Here is a 17774-nt window from a genome sequence, read left to right on the forward strand (position 1 = left end):
AAATTATATCCTTATAAACGGTGAGTTCTGATGTCATCAGTTATAAACGGTGAGTTCTGATGTCATTTCTGTAACGACTCACTGAAACTTGTGTATTATAATAAATAAAGTTCCCCCAGTTGTAAAATATGAGGAGATTAGAAGTTACCTCGGAGTTACATGACCTGTATAAAAACACTTGGCCTTCGGCCTCGTGTTTTTATATGGTCATGGAACTCCTCGGTAACTTATAATATCCTTATATTTTACAAGAGGGGGTACTTTATTCACTATATAAATGGTGAGTTCTCATGTCATCAGTTATAAACGGTGAGTTCTGATGTCATTTCTGTCACATGACTCACTGAAATTTGTGTATTATAATAAATAAAGTACCCCCAGTTGTAAAATATGAGGATATTAAAAGCAACCTTGGGGTTCCATGACCTGTATATGGTCATGGAACTCCTCAGTAACTTATAATATCCTTATATTTTACAATGGGGGGGGCCTTTGGCCTCGTACTTTTATATGGTCATGAAACTCCTCAGCAACTTATAATATCCTTATATTTTACAAGAGGGGGTACTTTATTCACTATATAAAAGACATTATTAGTAATTGTTTTCATTGAGGGTCGGTACATCTCTCAGTCTTCAGTCAATTGTGAAACAGCTCAACTGATGACCCTTCTAACCCCTTCCTCACAGGCACTTTAACATGAGCAAATATATATATATATATATACGCCAGGACGACTTATTTAGGAGAGGTCAGAAGCAGAAGAGAGAGAGAAAACTGTGATTAAATGTTCTAAGTGGTTGTTCTGTACTGAATAACTAATAATAGTGTATAAGTGCAAGTAAATGATCTGTATGGACTGACACACAGTATGATCTCAGGAAAGAATAGAAAACATGATGCTCATAAGAAATAGAAGACAAATGATAAGGGAAGAATTAAACTTACATCTGTGAAGAAGTTTCTCATGTTGGGTCTCTAGCAGGAGCTGAATGTAAGTGATCTCTCTACTGATGAACCTCTACTGATGTGACACATCTTGCTCCCAATAGGCTACATCATTATCCAATCAAAGTTGGACCTTTCACTGCTGCATCACATCCTCAGTGTCAGACTTCAATCATCACAGGCAGGCAGTGGAAATACATCCGGAAAAAGGAGGCTCAAATAGAATGGGAATGATTTACCCCTGCCTGGGATTTGTTCTCTATTAAATGACTGCCTTGTTCTGCACAAACCCAATCCCAAGTGTCAGACAGTGAATGTCAGACAGTAAATATAAATACAGAGAGAGACACCAGGAACACAGACAGATGTACATTGTATACACATTATTATCCCAGACTGACACTTGATGTTTATGCCCAGAGTTAGTTCACTTCCTCGGGCTCATGGGAGGTCAGTCAAGTTCCACGCGGCTCATCAGAACATGCTTAGAGCAAAGATGGCCTCACACGCAGAGCAAAGATGGCCTCACACGCAGAGCAAAGATGGCCTCACACAGTCTCTAGTAGATGAGCCGTTGGTGCAGCTGGTGCAGTTGTTGGGGGGTCAGCACAAGCTTGTGGATTTCCCCGTGTCCCGGCTGACAAGAAAGAGTCACTTTTCCAATGTAAACGGTGTCTTCTTTCTGCTCTTCCTTGGCCTGTAGGGGCAGATAAAAACCAATCAGAGAGCAGGAGACAGATGATAAAGGATATGGGACTGTACAGATGTTTCATGTCAGATAACATTCCACTAAATGAAGAGTAAAAGCTTGAATTTGCCTGGTTCCCTTTTATACTTTGCTCTCCTCATGAGTCAGGCACTTACCTTTATAAATTCTGAGGACGGGAAAGTGGCAAAATCTGTGGGAACGTTTGCCCCGGGACACTGTGAGACCGTCTCCTTCATAACTTCACCCTTTTAGGGAAAACAGAAGATTTATATGTTGAATTATGTCATCAGCCCTAAATGTACCTCTCTGTCCCACGGTCTCTTATTGGCCTCTGGGTGCCACGTCCCAGTCACTGCAAAGTCCCATCATGCATCAGTCTCTACCTATAAAGTGCAGAGCCCAAAGTATCTGAAGTTGGGATTTATCCCACCACTTACCTTCAGCTTCTCAATGGTGTCACTCAGAGACTTGAGTCGAGCTGTTTGTTCCAGGAGCTGAGCTGCAGGATTTCCTACCAGAGAAAAAGGAATCGGAGCATGAGGAACCCCAGCTAAGCGATTGGGGCAATAACCCATACAAACACATGTACTTACCTGCTTTCTTGTGAGTGATATCTATCACCTTAGCGTTGGCGCTCATTTGCTGCAGAGCATCGAGCAGTTGGCTGGTCTTTCTGTACAGGGTTCCAGACACTGCCTCTTCTTTGTGTCGCTCTTTGGGGAGAGTGAGTTTGGGGACATGCAATGCCGGCAAGGAGGCCAGATCTTCCTTTATCTGAATGGCCTGAGGATTAGATTAAACGTGACATTACATTGGTGCAAGGATTTGCTGGGAGGAGTGTTTAGCAAGGGCCACCATTTAATCGTACCTTTAGCTTGTTGTTCTCCTGCTTCAGGTGCTTCATTGAAAGTCTCAGGGCATCAATTTGCTGCAGCAGCAGTGGAGAATCCTTCACTTGGACTGGACCAGAGCCATTTAACAGGGATTGGCCAGATGATACTCCTGTGTGAATGGGATGGTACATATATAATACAGAAGCAGGAGAATTCTCATTCCTCAATCATGCAGACATGCATACATATGGTGCAATAACACATACGGGTATCTGGGTGCCCCTGTAACCCCACACACTGTGTTCTGATTGGACTAATCCCTCCCATACAGAAGCTAGGCAAGAAGTCTTGTGTCTCCTGCCATGGAATGCAGTGATAAATATACTGAATTTTCACACTTGTATATGAGTCTATGAAATCTATTGACCCTGATTAGAGGGGTTCCAGGTGAACTGTTATTGGCCCAAGGTCAGTCGTGAATAAAGGATAGTATAAGCACAAGCCACGTAACATACAGCAAGTTAGTGGTACCCAAGGTTGTAATGTTGATCCAGAACAGTTAACTCTATATAATGACTTGATGCAGAATGGTATACAAGTATAACCTAAACTGAAAAGTATGAGCCTAATTGGGATAAAACTTGAGCCCATTTCCATCAGGATCTGTTCTCCAAGTCAGTGAATATGATTTGCCCCTGAACTTCATTCTCCTCTACTCTCGGTCATGTTTAAGGCTTTGTGTGAGGCTTGGCCCCTGCTTAGAAGCCGTCTGGGAAATTGCACCCCACGAGCAGAAACAGAGGGAATCCAAGCTCTGCATAAATAATGGGGGGTTTGCTGGGTTCACTAGCACCGGAGCCAAGATTCATCCGCAATGGACTACTGAAAAACACTTCTTTTTATCTAACAGACCAGTGATCCCCAACCAGTCGCTTGTGAGTAATATGTTGCTCTCCAATCCCTTGGATGTTGCTCCCAGTGTCCTCAAAGCAGGAGATTATGTTTGAATTCCAGGCTTGGATAAAGCTTTTGATTGCATAAAAACCAAATGTACTGCCAAAAAGAGTCTCTTGTAGGCTGCCAGTCCACATAGGGGATACCAAATAGCCAATCACAGCCCTTATTTGGCACCCTGAGGAACTTTTTCATGCTTGTGTTGCTCCCCAACTCTTTATATATTTACATATGGCTCACGGGTAAAAAAGGTTGGGGACCCCTATAATAGATGGACATTCCTGACGTTATACATGTAAGATATGCATGCACTGATGTATGAGAGATGGTCCAACAACTGCTTATTGTATTTGTCCAGTGAGTATGCGGAACTGTACCTCTCTGCTCTTCCTCTGCTGTATGAGTAGGGAGGACAGACCGAAAGGAGAGACACAAAGAAGAGCAGAGTGAGAGAAGAAACATCAGAATAAGAGAAACACTGGCATCAATGGAAACAGCGGGTATCAGCTTGGCACAGGGGCACACTTATTTCAGCAACCAGAAGCCTAAACTACAACACCCACCTTCTGGTATAAAAAAGGAAGAAATATAACAAAGTAAAAGCAACACTTCTACCCAACAGCTACTAATCATGAAATGTGCTACTCACTGTGACATTAGGTATAAAGCACAAGCCAAGGACAATTTGTGGCTATTCCAGCGGATATAAATGGGGAGCAGCCCAAATGTTATGTGGGTCACACAGCTGATCCTCTTTGCACACTCATTATACACAACTGGATCCAAGCCTTAGTGTACCATGTGCTGCCACCTAATGGTGAATGTCTAAACAGACAGATTTTGTACAGTTGGAGCAAAATCTGTTTTTCTATTTAGTCCCAGATTTGGATGCCCATAACCTGTGATATGATATTCAGGATCCCCAAATTTACACAGGGATCACAGAACTCTTTAGCAGGCGCAATCCCAGCACATACCATATGCAGTTTCTGAGCTGAATCAGTCATATAATATAGAAATCTGGCAACAGCAAATCTTAACATCAATACTGGCAGGTGACACTGACTTTAAATTTGGCTCATTAGCTCAGTGTCTAGTTAGAGCCCAGGGCCTTACACTCAGCAGCTGGCTAAGCATCATGGAAGCTTATTGCCCATTATGGTACATGTTTGTCTCACCTCCTGCAAGTCCAGATACAATAGAAGCCACACCAGGTGCCTGTACCCCACGCAGACCTTCGATGGTGCGTTTTGATTGGTTGTTGAGCCTTTGGCGGAGTTCTGCTTTCTCAGATTCCAGCTGGTCAATGTCGGCCTGGAGAGCATCCATTGTCTCTTCAAACTCTCTGTGCAAAAAGTTCAATGACATGATTAAACATCACACCAGTTACGGTATATATCACTACTGTGTATATATATATCTCACTACTGTAAATATATCACTACTGTATATATATCACTACTGATGCCTGTACTGGTTCCCTCAAGGCTTTTCTAAACAAAAATAATATTGCTCCTTGAGTCACAACAGCTTCCACTGCTCCCACGATTCATACTTCTCCTTCTTCTTCAGGACAGTCTGTGTCTCCTCCAGCTTCGTCTGGATCTTCTCCACTCGATCATCAGCCTCTTTGGAGGCACAGTCCAACTTCTTTTCCAAAAGGCTGAGCCTCACGTTGGCCTCACTTAGCTCCTCTCCCTGAGCAGGAAAAATAACACTGTTAAACAGACATTGATTGGAATTGCACTAGTGATGGATACCGTGAGTCTTAGTTGTGTCCTGACTAACCCCGCCTCCCCAGTTTACCCCATCCTTTCACTCACCTTTATTTTTAGAGATGTTTTCAGCTCCTTAATGACAGTTTCTCTATCCTCCAACTTTAGGCCGAGACCTTCTGCATCCATTATCTCTGCCCGAAGTGCCGCCGCTCTCTGTTCCACCGGAGGGGGCGACTGAAACAAGAGGCCAAATGAATGTGGTGTCTCACAGAGCCCCAATGTGCACCTACTCAGACCCGGAAATGGCAATCTGTGGATTCTGGCAAATGCCAGAGGGGCTGCTGTAAGATGCCATAGAAAGTCACTATTTATTGGGCTGATGGGGAGGCCTTTGGGCCTCTCTGTGGGCTGTTTGGGCCTCTGTGTACCTGAAATGTCAGGACCTATTTTGAATCTCAGTCCAGACCTGCACCTACTGTATAAATACTCACCTTGCTTTGTGGCTTCTCTGCATCGTATTCCCCTTCCTGCATGGCAGTCGCCATCTTATTCATGGTGGCAATCACAAGACTGCAAGACTGTCGGAGGCACTCGTGTGGATTACTGCCCTTTGTTCCATAGATCTGCAGAGCAGGGGACAGAGCGTGGGACACAGAGGGGTGAGTGTGGGCATCTGGCTCAAGGCAAATATTAATTTCACAATGAAACAGAGCACTAAGCCAAACCTGTTCAGTAGCTTTAAAGGCCACATCTTCCAGTTTCAGAGCTTGCAAGCCCTCATTTTCTCCCATAGGGGCGATCATCTGAGCTCCCGCAGCCGCCACTTCTTGGAACACGGCCACCACACACTTGAGATACTTGCGACAATCCAACAATGTCTCACAGACCTAGAAAAACAAGGTTTGAAATGTGAAATTTACAATATATGGACACATAAAACTGGTTGCTATGGGTAACTGCGCTGATGCACTTTACCATCAGCCCATGGTATACAACAGCAGGACTTGTCTCTACACTGCAGAGGCCCCATCTACATCCCTTCAGTTTAACTACAAGTCTCTGAATCTCCTCATAGGAAGTGTGGGGAGTTCTAGTATCACAGCAGCCTAAAATTGGCATCAGGATAAATCCAGCAGATCATCGGACACACAGGGAGTACAGTGCAGACAGACGAGCCAAAGATGGCTGACATACTGTGAATGACATACAATCTTGGCAGCAGCCATGTTGTTGCAGCTGTATCTCCTCCCACCAGCTCTGCTCACCTGCTGTCCAAAACTCAGAGCCGCAGGGATTCCAGCTGCCTCTGTGCCAGGCATTCGCCGTCTGATCTTCTTGCAGAACTGGCGGATATCACTGCACGAAGTCTCCAGATCCTTCAGAAGGATGGCAAAGTGCGAGCTCTCCTGCCCAGCCTGGAAATTAGAGATCTAATGAGCACATGGGCCTTCTGCAATCCCAAGAGCTGCACTGAGTTGCAAGTGCATTAATAATACAGTCAATGAAGCTCAGAGCATCCAGTGAGTCACATTTGAGGACAATTTATATTAACATTAATATGACTCCGGTGATTTGGTGACAATGAAGTCCATCATCTCTCTGGCTGTTGCAGCTTTAGATTCTCTGTTCTTATTAGTAGCCATGCACATTGTATAGTTATTCTCTCAACATCACAGTCCCAGGGTGAAGCACTGCAGTACATTATTTAGTATTCTCAACAAAAAACTCACAATACACAATAAGGTCACTTACCTGCAGGAAAGCTCGCAGCCGGCTCACTTCTACTCCCATACAGTCCAGAGCACTCTGGGTGAACTGCAGTGAAGAACCAGTTTTAGCCAAGGATGACACTTATAAGAACATTTAACCCTGCATTAATGATAGGGTCAGGCAGAGATTCTATCAGCCAAATACTGCAGCAAGTCCTGGATATGATCCAAACTCTTATGCACTCTCATGTGATCCATGATTTGGGTCAACCAACTGGGTGGACAAATTGGGCAAGTGTCGCCCTGGCTTTGCAATAACAAATGGGTGAGACACTATATAGAGAGCAAGTACTTGGTTTCTGAGAATCTTCCTATAAGCAGTGATTACACGTGCAGCATTATAAATGAAGGACAAGTATCAGTTATCAGTGAGAGGGGGAGTGAAATGCTCAGGTTACCTTGATATGGTCCGAGAGCTGCATTGTGCATTCCTCTGGTTGGTCAGCGAGGTGGATACTGTACAGGTGCTGCAGGGGAAAAAGAAACTGATTAATTGCTCAGGTCTGGGCACCCAGGACACATTATTTTCTGTTCTCCCTCCCCCTGATATAGGCATGGCTTGTTATTAAGAGATGTGGTCGCCAGATCCATGCAAGGCAGCCGCTGAGTCTCTGTGGGGCCAGTAAGTTATACTTATATGGGGGTTTCAGAAAGAGACTCTGGATCTGAACTTTACCCCATTCCTTTAGGTTATATCCCTGTTGGCATCACTTACCTGATAGTATTTAATGGCCTTGGTGAGAGGCTCCACATTGACAGTTTCATCCAGTTGGTCTTTGTGCAGCAGCTCAATGAGGAAGTCCAAAGAGCGTTCATGGACACTCATCTCGGGATACAGCATCCCAACCTTCTTATACACCTCTACACTGCACTTATCCAGAGCCCTGAGAGGAGAGATCATAGTCATTCCCTGAGCTTACGGTGGCCATACACAAACTGCACAGAAACATAAATAGCCATGTCCTGCAGCAGATCATTGGCCTTGGGATCAAGCAGTTATGTTTTAATGAAAAAAATAATTTGTTTCATGTTTAATTTGCAAAGGACTTTCATTGTGCACCTGTGTAGGTGACAGGTCCACTTTAAGGCCTTATGGGGCCCCTATACCCCACTGCAGCTGTAGGGTCTGCTTCTTCTGTAGGTACTCCCTTGCCCAAAGCCATGAACATGTTTGTAATGACAAGCACAAAACATGCACTTTTTAACATGGAGCCCCCCGTCTATTCACTCTACACGGAGAATCTGCAGGAGGAACATATTGAATGAAGTGCGGTTACACTTTAGGTTGGGCAAATGCTGGGCCAGAAATGCTGCTGAATTATAACTCTCAGCAAGCTGCAGTCTATACTAGAACTGGAGCGCTCTCCTACTTGCTGTACAGATGCACATGGCTAGTGATGCAGCTAATATAAGGTGTAATCACTCCTTAACCATTCATCAACCCCTAATCCGGATGAGATCTTTTCCATACTGCAGAAAGCTAATAATCCTTCATCCTTGTTATGATAGTGACACACAGAACCACAGGGACTTCTATTAATCAGGATAAAGCACAGCTGTTTGGGTAGATTGTATTTATGCCTGGCAGCTTTAGCTGGCTGCTGACTTGTTCTTTTTGCATTCTGTTCCATAGCAGTGCCCCACAGCTTTGTATTCTGTTCCATAGCAGACCCCCAAATATTATTTATGCTAAGCATTAAAGGAACAGTTCAGTGTAAAAATAAAAACTGGGTAAATTCCTGCTTTTCAGCCCTCTTAGTTTCCACTGATTGGTTACCAGGCAGTAGCCAATCAGATACTTGAGAGGGGGCACATGGCTCATAACTGTTGCTTTTGAATCTGAGCTGAATGTTGAGGATCAATTACAAACTCACTGAACAGTTATGTCCCATGTGGCCCCCTTTATAGTCACTGACTAACTCAAGAGTTAGAGAGCTGAAAAGCAGGAAGTAGTGTTCTGGCTATTATGTTACACATCCAGTCACTCCAGCCTTTATACATTACATTTTTGGCTAACTAACTATATTAGAAACATTTTTTATTACTATCTATTTACCCAGTTTTTGTTTTTACACTGAACTGTTCCTTTAAATTGTGCTTTAATATAAGAGGTTGGCATCTCGAACTATCGAGCAGCAACAGAGCAAAACAAAAATTTAATGAATAGTGGGATAGCAGCTTCATTAGAATAAATGTAACCCATACCAGGTTTGTGCTTAACAGCCCCATCTTCATAGAATAATAAGAGAACCCCTATAATGTATCACCCACACTTACTGCTCATATTTATGCAGAGTGGCCTGCAGGAGGGTCAGGGAATAGACCAGTCCAGCCGCAAAGCTCATCTGCTCTCCCACTGCTCCTCTCATGCCGCTCTTCTGCTCTCCTGCTGCTGACAACTCAAACTTCTCCTGCGCCTGTTTACTGATCAACTCCGCCTGCAGGAAGGACACAGGCCTCAATGCAACATACGTGGCTCATGTAATTACACAACATATGTTTTCTAGGGACACAGAGCTGAGTTTAATGTGAGGAGCACCCTGATACTATCAGCTCCATCCCCACTAGGCTTATGTACAGCAGAGCAGAGAAACATCATGAGATTCCATGAGTACTGACTCAGCCCTTTCATAACTCAGGGGGATTGAATCTAAATAAAGCCGAGTTATTACTGAAATGATCTCTAGATATAGGAGGAATCTCTAAAAAAAAGCAACTCTGTTTAATAAACTGGCCAGGCAGGTGTCACATACAGTCAATCTTACAACAAGATGAACAAAATACCTTTCTCTTGCACCTGACAAATGAAATCCTCATGACTAACCTGGATGTGATGTGAGCACTTACCTTGCAGATGAGTCTAGGGATCAGCAGAAGCACCAGAATGCAGTCGTGGTCTCCTCCGTGTCGTAGGAAACTGTCCGGCATGAAGGATGTTAGCAACGACACGTGCCGATTGGCCTGAGTAACCTCCATCTTTCTCAGCTCCATCTCAATGGCCTTCAGGAACAGAAATAATGGGAATCACCAGCCATTACTTAGAAATGATCTGCCTGTGCTCTGTGGCTTCTAAGGGGAATACACTCCCTGAGTGCTATGTAGGCACATGCAATTGGCTAGGATAAATTTGGATATGCTAGCCAATTACAAGCAGGCAAGATATACATGGGACAGCAGCCTGAAAAGGCCACTCAGATGCATAGGACTGGGTGCTGGATCTAAGGAATAGGTCACCTTTGCGTGGGCCTTGGTCTCTGCAAACTTGATCTTAAAGTCAAACATTTCTGGTGATGGCTGCTGCTCCTTCTCCACTGAAGCCTCTTGTTGGTTTCTGAGCTCACAATTCACTTCCTATAACCCAAAAATAAGAGAGGGATGGGGGAGAGGGGCCAGTTATCTGCATGCAGGCTAGTGATTTCCATATCTATGAATTTAGTGAGTAAAATGGCAGGATATTGTTTTGGTCTAATCCAGAACAATGCTCTAACCAACTGCACATATTACCTGCAAGTGAGCAGTCAGATCTCTATACTTGTTTATAGTCTGTTGATAGTCGGCAACCGTCTCCTGTGCAGCTTCCACACGTTTTTCTGCTTCTCGTACCCGGGCCCCGGCCATGTCCAGCTGCTCTCGGAGCTCCAGTTCTGTCTCACGGGCATTCTCCTGCAGCTCATCATTCATATCATTGATGGCTTCCTAGGGGTGGGCACAATACAGAGAGGAACTTGTAGAAAGAAAGCAGTCTGATCCGGGGGCATTGTCACCATATTGGCTATAAAAGCCGAATTGTAGATCCAAAAAATCCAGCAGCAGATGAAGATGAACCGCATGCACATAGCTGCTGCCATGGCAGTAATTAAGGTGGAGGATAGTGGTAAATAAGCTGCTGGCTCCATCAACAAAATAGGGCCCATTTATAAACACTTTGCAAATTTGCACTTTTGCAGTAACTCATAGCAACCAATCACCGATTAGTTTTTTTCAGTCAACTGCAGGTTAAGCACTGAAAACAATCATCTGATTGGCTGCCATGGGTCACAGCCCAGGAGCAAATTAGCCCACTGTTTATAAATGAACCCCAATGACTTATTTTACAAAAAGAGCTAAATATCTCAAAAACCAGAAATAATAAAAAATGAAAACCAATTGCAAATTGTCTCAGAATATCACTCTCTACAACATACTAACAGGTAATTTAAAGATGAACAACCCCTTCAAGTGTGTGTGGGAGGCAGCAGCAGCTATGTACTTCCATGCCGGGAGCAGATGGCCCATTCAGTGTAACTTACGATTGGCAGGATTCATACCAGATCACTGACGGTTTCTCTCAGCTCCCGGACTTTCTCTTCAAGATCCAAGTTTCGTTCTGTCAGGGTCTCCACCATTTCTTCAGCTCCCAGAGCTGCATCAACCTATAGAAAGTGAATAACAGGCTCAGGGTGACGTGCATTGTATCCATAGCTGATCTATAAGCTGAAGGATACATTAGTCATCTGTCTAGTTACATTTCACTTAACCTTTCCCTCCCATTATTTACCCACTGGACTGATTCTGTGGCCTCTCCTGGGGTTTACAGATCTACATACAGACAGCTATTACTGCAGCTGGAGAGACTGGGACCTTGTATGTTTGATCCTTACCTGCTCCTTCAGCTCATCAATGGTCTTCTCCATGTGCGAGGCCTCCTCCTGCAGCTTCTCCTTCTGCTGCCTCAAGGTGTCCAGTTCTGTGTTCTTCTTTTCCATCTGCTTCTGCACCTTGATGTGCTCCTGTTTCTCTGAGGCCGACAGGTCCCGCATCCTGGAGAGTGGAATGTTGAGAGTTACAGCTATCTGTCACATTGTACAGGAACCAAACTATCACTTTGTGGCAGAAGAAGAAAAGAGCAACAGGAAAAGGCTAAGAAACCTCGAGGAGCAGAAAAATAGCTGGGCTTGTTGGGTTCTAGGAATAAATTGCACTCAACAGAGGCAATGCACCTTTGTGCCCACATTGCCTACGAGAGCATAAACATTATCCGAGCACAGGTTTATCAGCACGTCTATAGATGCAACTCAATACATACAAGCACCTCTGTTGCACAAAGGGTAATACAAGTCTATGGACAAATAAGAGCATTTACCGGACTAGCGCTTCCTTCAATCTTGCATTCTGTTCCTCCAGCTGTTTGACCTGATAACTGGAAGCGGCTCCATCCGACCCTACATCAGGCCAAAAAAAATAAGATGTTAGTCATCTAATGTGTCTGTAGTAGTCAACCACCCCCAGTGGCCCCTAATCCTACTCCATAAAGCTGCCCATCTCTTCTATTCCTCACCTTTCTCCTCAATCTCATGCTTGAGGATTTCCAGATCTATTTTGAGTTCTTCCGCCTTATCTTTTAAGGTGTCCACCTCCTGCTGTAGAGACTCTGCCCGTTCCTCAGCCATCTCTTTATCTAGCGTGGCCATCTCTATGGCATCAGCAGTGTCTGCCATCTCCTCCATGTAGCGTTCTTTGGCCTCTACAGCTTCTTTGGCTTCCTGTGTTTATTCAAACAATTCAATTTACTGGGGTCAAGAACAGTCAAACCTTCATTCCTTCACTGCTTACAGTATCCCATGCATGAAAAAGACATGGCAGTCTGAGAATCATGTAAGGACTGGGTATGGGGTGTAAAGTATGGGATAAGCAACAAAAATTGCATATGTGGTAAGAACAAGGTATGAGCAGCTGTATCATGTCTTATAAGGGGAAACAGTGCACTACTTTAATGCTGCAACAAAATGAAGTCAAGTGTTACACTATTACAGGAGTCCCAGGCCACATGTTCTTATTATCAATATAAAATCTTGTAAGGCAGCTTCTATACAGCCTGCATTACATTGTGTGTTGCTTGGAGAGGCCCAAGATCACCTTCTGTGCCCAGGGCAATTAGCATAAGTCGATCGCTGTCAATTCCTGCCTGAGTCTCTCCCTGCTCACTCATAGCTCTGGGCTCAGATTACAGCAGGGAGGGAGAGAGGAACAAACTGAGCATGCTCAAGCCCTAGCCCTGGAGGTTTAAGGTGAAAACAGGTGGTCCGATACAGAAGCCCATGAGTACACAATAAAAGGGAAAGAAATTAGGTGTTTCTTTTGACAGTGGACTCAGAGCAGCATTACTTTGAGGGGTTACTGTTGTATTTATATCAACCTTTCTGATAAGGATGGACCGAATCCACTTTTATGGATGCGGCCGAACCCCCGAATCCTTCGCGAAAGATTCGGCCGAATACAGACAGGACTGGATTTACATAGTGGGCGCCCCTAGGCCCACTGCTGTTTGTCACCCCTGTCCCCTCCCCTTTATTCGTGCAAATTTTCATCATCTGGACAGGAGCAATGGGGATTTAAAAAATAATTGTATCTCCAGCGCATCCCCAGTGTTTTTCAAACAAAGTGGGTGTGGTTGGGCATCCTAGGTGGCCTTTCTACAAATCCAGGCCTGAATACAGAACCAAATCCGAATCCTTATTTGCATATGCAAATTAGGGATGGGAAAGGGAAACATTTTTTACTTGTTTTGTGACAAAAAGTCAAGCGATTTCCCTCCCCGCCCCTAATTTACATATGCAAATTAGGGTTCCTATTTGGTTCGGCCAGGCAGAAGGATTCGGCCGAATCCTGCAGAAAAAGGCAGAATCCTGGCCGAATTCCGAACTAAATCCTGGATTCGGTGCATCCCTACTTTCTTTAAATATCTTTCCTTAAATATCTTTACACGAGCCAACCACTAAACCAACCTTCTTGGCCTCCTTGAGCTGCCGCAGGACGTCCGCCTGTTGCTCCTGCATTTTGCTCTTCCACTCCTGCACCTGCTCCAGCTGAAGCTTCGACTTCTCCATCTCCTTCAGTTTAACCTTGTCTTCTGCTCTCTTCATCTTCAACGTCTCCAGCTTCTCTTCCAGGTCTTTAACCTGCGCCCGGAGATTCTCCTCCTCCTGCAAAACAGAGTAGAGAGTCAGTGATATGAAGGGCAACAGCATAATGGAAGAAATCAATATAAATCTATAAATACATAACAATACTGCCAATAAGAAGGCTAAACACTATGTGCCCGTTATCAAGGGGTAGGTCAGTGGAACAAGCCCTATAGAAGGTCAATTTAACTGAAATTAGCAGATATTAGCCAATTATAGTCAGAACCCTAGGTTTTCCCAAACCTGTCAGTTAAACAGTACTTGGTATTATGGGAAAATCCACAAGTGGGAAAAAAAAGTCTATCTGATCTAATAAGGATTAAGAATAGAAAGACAATACCCATCCACTTACCTTGGTGGGGACTGGGCCAGGCAGAGGGGCTACTGGAGACATAATAGCGGGGGAGGGTGAAGGGATAATGGGGGCAGCCAGTGGGGTCTGGGCTGGGGTACTGGGCTCGCTGCTGCTCATCTCCCCACATGATGCCGAGGCAGAGCCTGAAGCTCCGGCTGTTCCACTTGATGCCGCTGAACTGGAGGGCCGGGTGGGCTGGCAAACAAACATCACATTGATTAGCAATAAACTTCCCGGGCCCCACATCTCCACAGCTTTATGTGGCCCACATATGAAGCCTGAGCCATAGAGTAGAACGAATGGAGGACACAAAGCAGCTTGTGAACCAGAGACAAAGGTGACTGAAGCTGAACCCAAGGCTCCATCACTGCTCATCTGTTTCTACAAGATCAACAGCGTGTGCTGATACCATGGGAATCCTTCAATTGAAAATAAACAGACAAAAGAACACAAAGAAGACACCTGTCTTGCCCCGGATATGAATAAGAAACATCTCTTCAACTCAAAGGATTGATTCTTTAATATATCAACTAATACAGTTGGAAAAGAAAAGGAATAAACACTGATACATTGCACATCTTGGATTAAAAATTAAATGTAACCATGTTACCCCCCCGACACCCCAAAAACACTGTCATGTTACCCCCCCCGACACCCCAAAAACACTGCCATGTTAGCAGCCATAGAGAGAACAGGGAATGAGAGAAAAGTCTAATGACTCTGGATACCCAAGTGCTCACATTAATGTTTCACATCCCATAGGAATCCTAAAAACGGACACAATCTGATGGATCAGCTGATTCCTGTATTCAGAGCGAGTGCCTGATTGTGTCCCGTACATCATCTATTATTAACAGGGTAACACACAATAATCCACAGACACTAGGCCATAAGCCTCTACTGGGAATGCTGGGATCTGTAGTTTCATTCAGTGGAGGCTTGAATATGATGCCAGGAGCAGGACACACACACACACACACAGTACAGACATCTTGCCCCACAGACACCAGAGAGACAGGCGGGGGCATTAAAGGGTACAGGGGTAGGAGTAGGGGGTCTCACCTTGGTGCGCCGGGTGGTGATCTGTGGAAGAAGCAGCCAGAGGCAGTGACAGTCAGACAGACAGAGAGAGACAGAAGCAGAGGAAGAGAAGACAGCAGGACAGTTAGTGTACAAGGAAATAATCTTGAATTCCAAGCAGTGAGTAAGGCAACAATGTTGTCACATTCCTACCCATGCACAGTGCCAACAGGTTGGGAAGAGAGAGCTGGGCATTATGCCATGTCCTGTAGTAATTAGCCATTATACAGGTAGCCCACCCACAAGAACATTTTGGTTTATAGATACTGAAACTTGGCACTGGATATTAATCCTACTGGGCCTTCTATTCTCTTGCACCCTCCAGTCATCCTACAGGTGCCCGTACTACATACAGTTACGTCAGGGCACACGGGCAGATTCAGGGAGATTAGTCGCCCGGGGACAAATCTCCTTTTCTTTGGGGCAACTAATCTCCCCAAACTGGCTCCCCTGCCTTCCCGCCGAGCAATTCGTTTTCCAAAGTGGCCCGAAATTGCCTCACAAGAAAGCTTCGGGCGACTTTGGAAAATGAATCGCTCTGAGTGCCATCCCGCCAGCGATTTACATTTAGCCCCAGCGCTTGTATATGGGCACAGTGAGGGGCAGGAGTCTGGGCACACTACTAGCTGGCACACAGCTTGCCTCATACAGAGCAGCTTACCAAACTGTCATATTAATCAGCTGGAGGGGAAGGAGCTTCCCATTGTACTGGAGGGAGAGGGGACCAAGCAAAGGAACAGAATAAAATGTGAATGTGTAATGGGACCAATATAGACAATGCACAGCTCTGACTGCCACTTATTTCCCATGCAATCAGCATTAGCAGCAGCTCAGTCCGTTGCATTTACTGCAAGGGACTTGCATTTTTGGATGATCCAGTTATCTTGCATGATCATATCCTCCAGAAATTATTGTGGCCCCCAGCATCAGAGAATCCTTTGGGGTTGAAAATATCAGTAAAGAATAAATGTTGGTTGTTCCCTAATGATTATATATAAATCCAGCTGTTGATAAACTACACCTCTCAGCATCCCCCTCACCAATAGCCTAAAGCAGTGGGGTTGAGGCACATAGTTCAACAACAGCACAAGGTTAATCGTCAATTCTCCCCTGGGGCCCTATACGGTCTGTATCATCAGGGGCCCTCACTAGTGTAACTCAGGCATTGAATTCCAATACGGGGGAACAGAAAACTCTATATAGTGTCTCCCTCTAAAGCAGAGAGACATCAGCAAAGGCAACGTCTGCCAAAATGGGGTCATGCAGAAATGGCAGCCGAGTTCGGCTTTGGTAAAGGTGAGTTGTACCCAACAGTGCCCAGGGCTTTTATACCATGTTGTACGAATTATACCAGAGGGCACCACTAGGGGGCAGGTTTTACAGATTCTCTGTCATTGGGCACAACTAAACCCAGAGCTTTGCTAGACAACAGACTTGTTCCTTTTACTCCTGGTCACATGGACCTGACGGCACAGATGAAGCCCGTGCAGGAGGTAAGAAATCCAAATAACTTGCGGTTGGTCTTTTTACATTTTATTTGTGGTTTCTGATTCATTTCAGTTTCTGCTCTGCCATTGGGGAGTGGTGTAAATGCCAGAGGAAAAGGAGAACGGATCATCCAAAACATATTATCTGTCTGGCAAACTTGCCCTTTATTTGCCCAGCAGGTAGCACCATGTGGCTGGAGAAGCTTGCACTCTGGTCCTTTCATTTTATATATAGATCAATGAGACTGACTCATAAACACTTCATTAACCCTGCAGAGCTGCAGAAAGGGCAATATATATAATATAATATAATATAATATATATATATATATATATATATATATATATATATATATATATATATATATATATATATCCAGCACTCTTGAATAAAGTGTTTGTTTGCCTGGGTGCACGATCAATATAATATCTTCATCCATCCAAAGAAGATCAGCCCTCTCAGGGCTTAAAAATATGAAAAAGGGTTTTTATTGAAAATAACACAGCATAGGACTAACGTTTGGGCCCAGTCCAGGGCCTTTCTCAAAGTGCTGAATCTATCAATGTACATGCCTTATAACTACTAACTGGTGGGAAAAATAACAGCTGTAGTGGTATCACTTGAGCCAAGTCTGTTGCTGAACTACACAAATTACATTCTTGTTGCAACACTAAAATCTTTATGCTATACTAAAATCCCTTTCATGTTCTACACCAAATAAGTACAAAGTAAAAGCAAGTTAAAAACAAGATACATTGTAACAGTGTTATCTTCAACAAAATAGATAATGAAAACAGCTTTTATTGTTGATATATTATAGCAAGTGTACTTTGTATTAAATTATACACAAATCAGTTAAAAGAAACACTTGGTTCATTCTGTTACTAACGTGTCAATCTCTGAATGGTGTTGAGGGACTAACATATGATCTATCTCCTCTATTACTGAATCAATTAATAAGTACTATATAATATTCTTG

The 17774-nt window shown here is 44.2% G+C and overlaps 1 protein-coding gene across 4 annotated transcripts in view; it reads right to left on the reverse strand.

The window, feature by feature from the left end:
* Positions 1–1177: 1177 nt before the first annotated feature.
* dctn1.S (dynactin subunit 1 S homeolog) overlaps positions 1178–17774 on the reverse strand; it is a 45087-nt gene continuing 28490 nt past the window's right edge. For 3 of the 4 annotated variants that reach the window (XM_041579337.1, XM_041579338.1, XM_041579336.1), the window contains exons 7-32: positions 15290–15310; positions 14225–14422; positions 13696–13893; positions 12249–12453; positions 12054–12132; positions 11572–11731; positions 11239–11343; positions 10436–10627; positions 10166–10282; positions 9779–9931; positions 9209–9369; positions 7647–7815; positions 7330–7398; positions 6915–6977; positions 6428–6577; positions 5888–6049; positions 5654–5785; positions 5268–5396; positions 5000–5142; positions 4623–4789; positions 3822–3839; positions 2526–2659; positions 2251–2440; positions 2095–2168; positions 1813–1902; positions 1178–1645 (exon numbers count right to left, since the gene is read on the reverse strand). In XM_041579337.1, the coding sequence (XP_041435271.1) occupies positions 1508–1645; positions 1813–1902; positions 2095–2168; positions 2251–2440; positions 2526–2659; positions 3822–3839; positions 4623–4789; positions 5000–5142; positions 5268–5396; positions 5654–5785; positions 5888–6049; positions 6428–6577; positions 6915–6977; positions 7330–7398; positions 7647–7815; positions 9209–9369; positions 9779–9931; positions 10166–10282; positions 10436–10627; positions 11239–11343; positions 11572–11731; positions 12054–12132; positions 12249–12453; positions 13696–13893; positions 14225–14422; positions 15290–15310 (3417 nt within the window). In that variant the 3' untranslated portion in view covers positions 1178–1507. The remainder of the gene's footprint in view (positions 1646–1812; positions 1903–2094; positions 2169–2250; positions 2441–2525; positions 2660–3821; positions 3840–4622; positions 4790–4999; positions 5143–5267; positions 5397–5653; positions 5786–5887; positions 6050–6427; positions 6578–6914; positions 6978–7329; positions 7399–7646; positions 7816–9208; positions 9370–9778; positions 9932–10165; positions 10283–10435; positions 10628–11238; positions 11344–11571; positions 11732–12053; positions 12133–12248; positions 12454–13695; positions 13894–14224; positions 14423–15289; positions 15311–17774) is intronic. The other variant, XM_018242957.2, reaches the window with a different exon arrangement.

The sequence above is a fragment of the Xenopus laevis genome, chromosome 1S (assembly GCF_017654675.1).
Source record: "Xenopus laevis strain J_2021 chromosome 1S, Xenopus_laevis_v10.1, whole genome shotgun sequence".
Classification (NCBI taxonomy): domain Eukaryota; kingdom Metazoa; phylum Chordata; class Amphibia; order Anura; family Pipidae; genus Xenopus; species Xenopus laevis.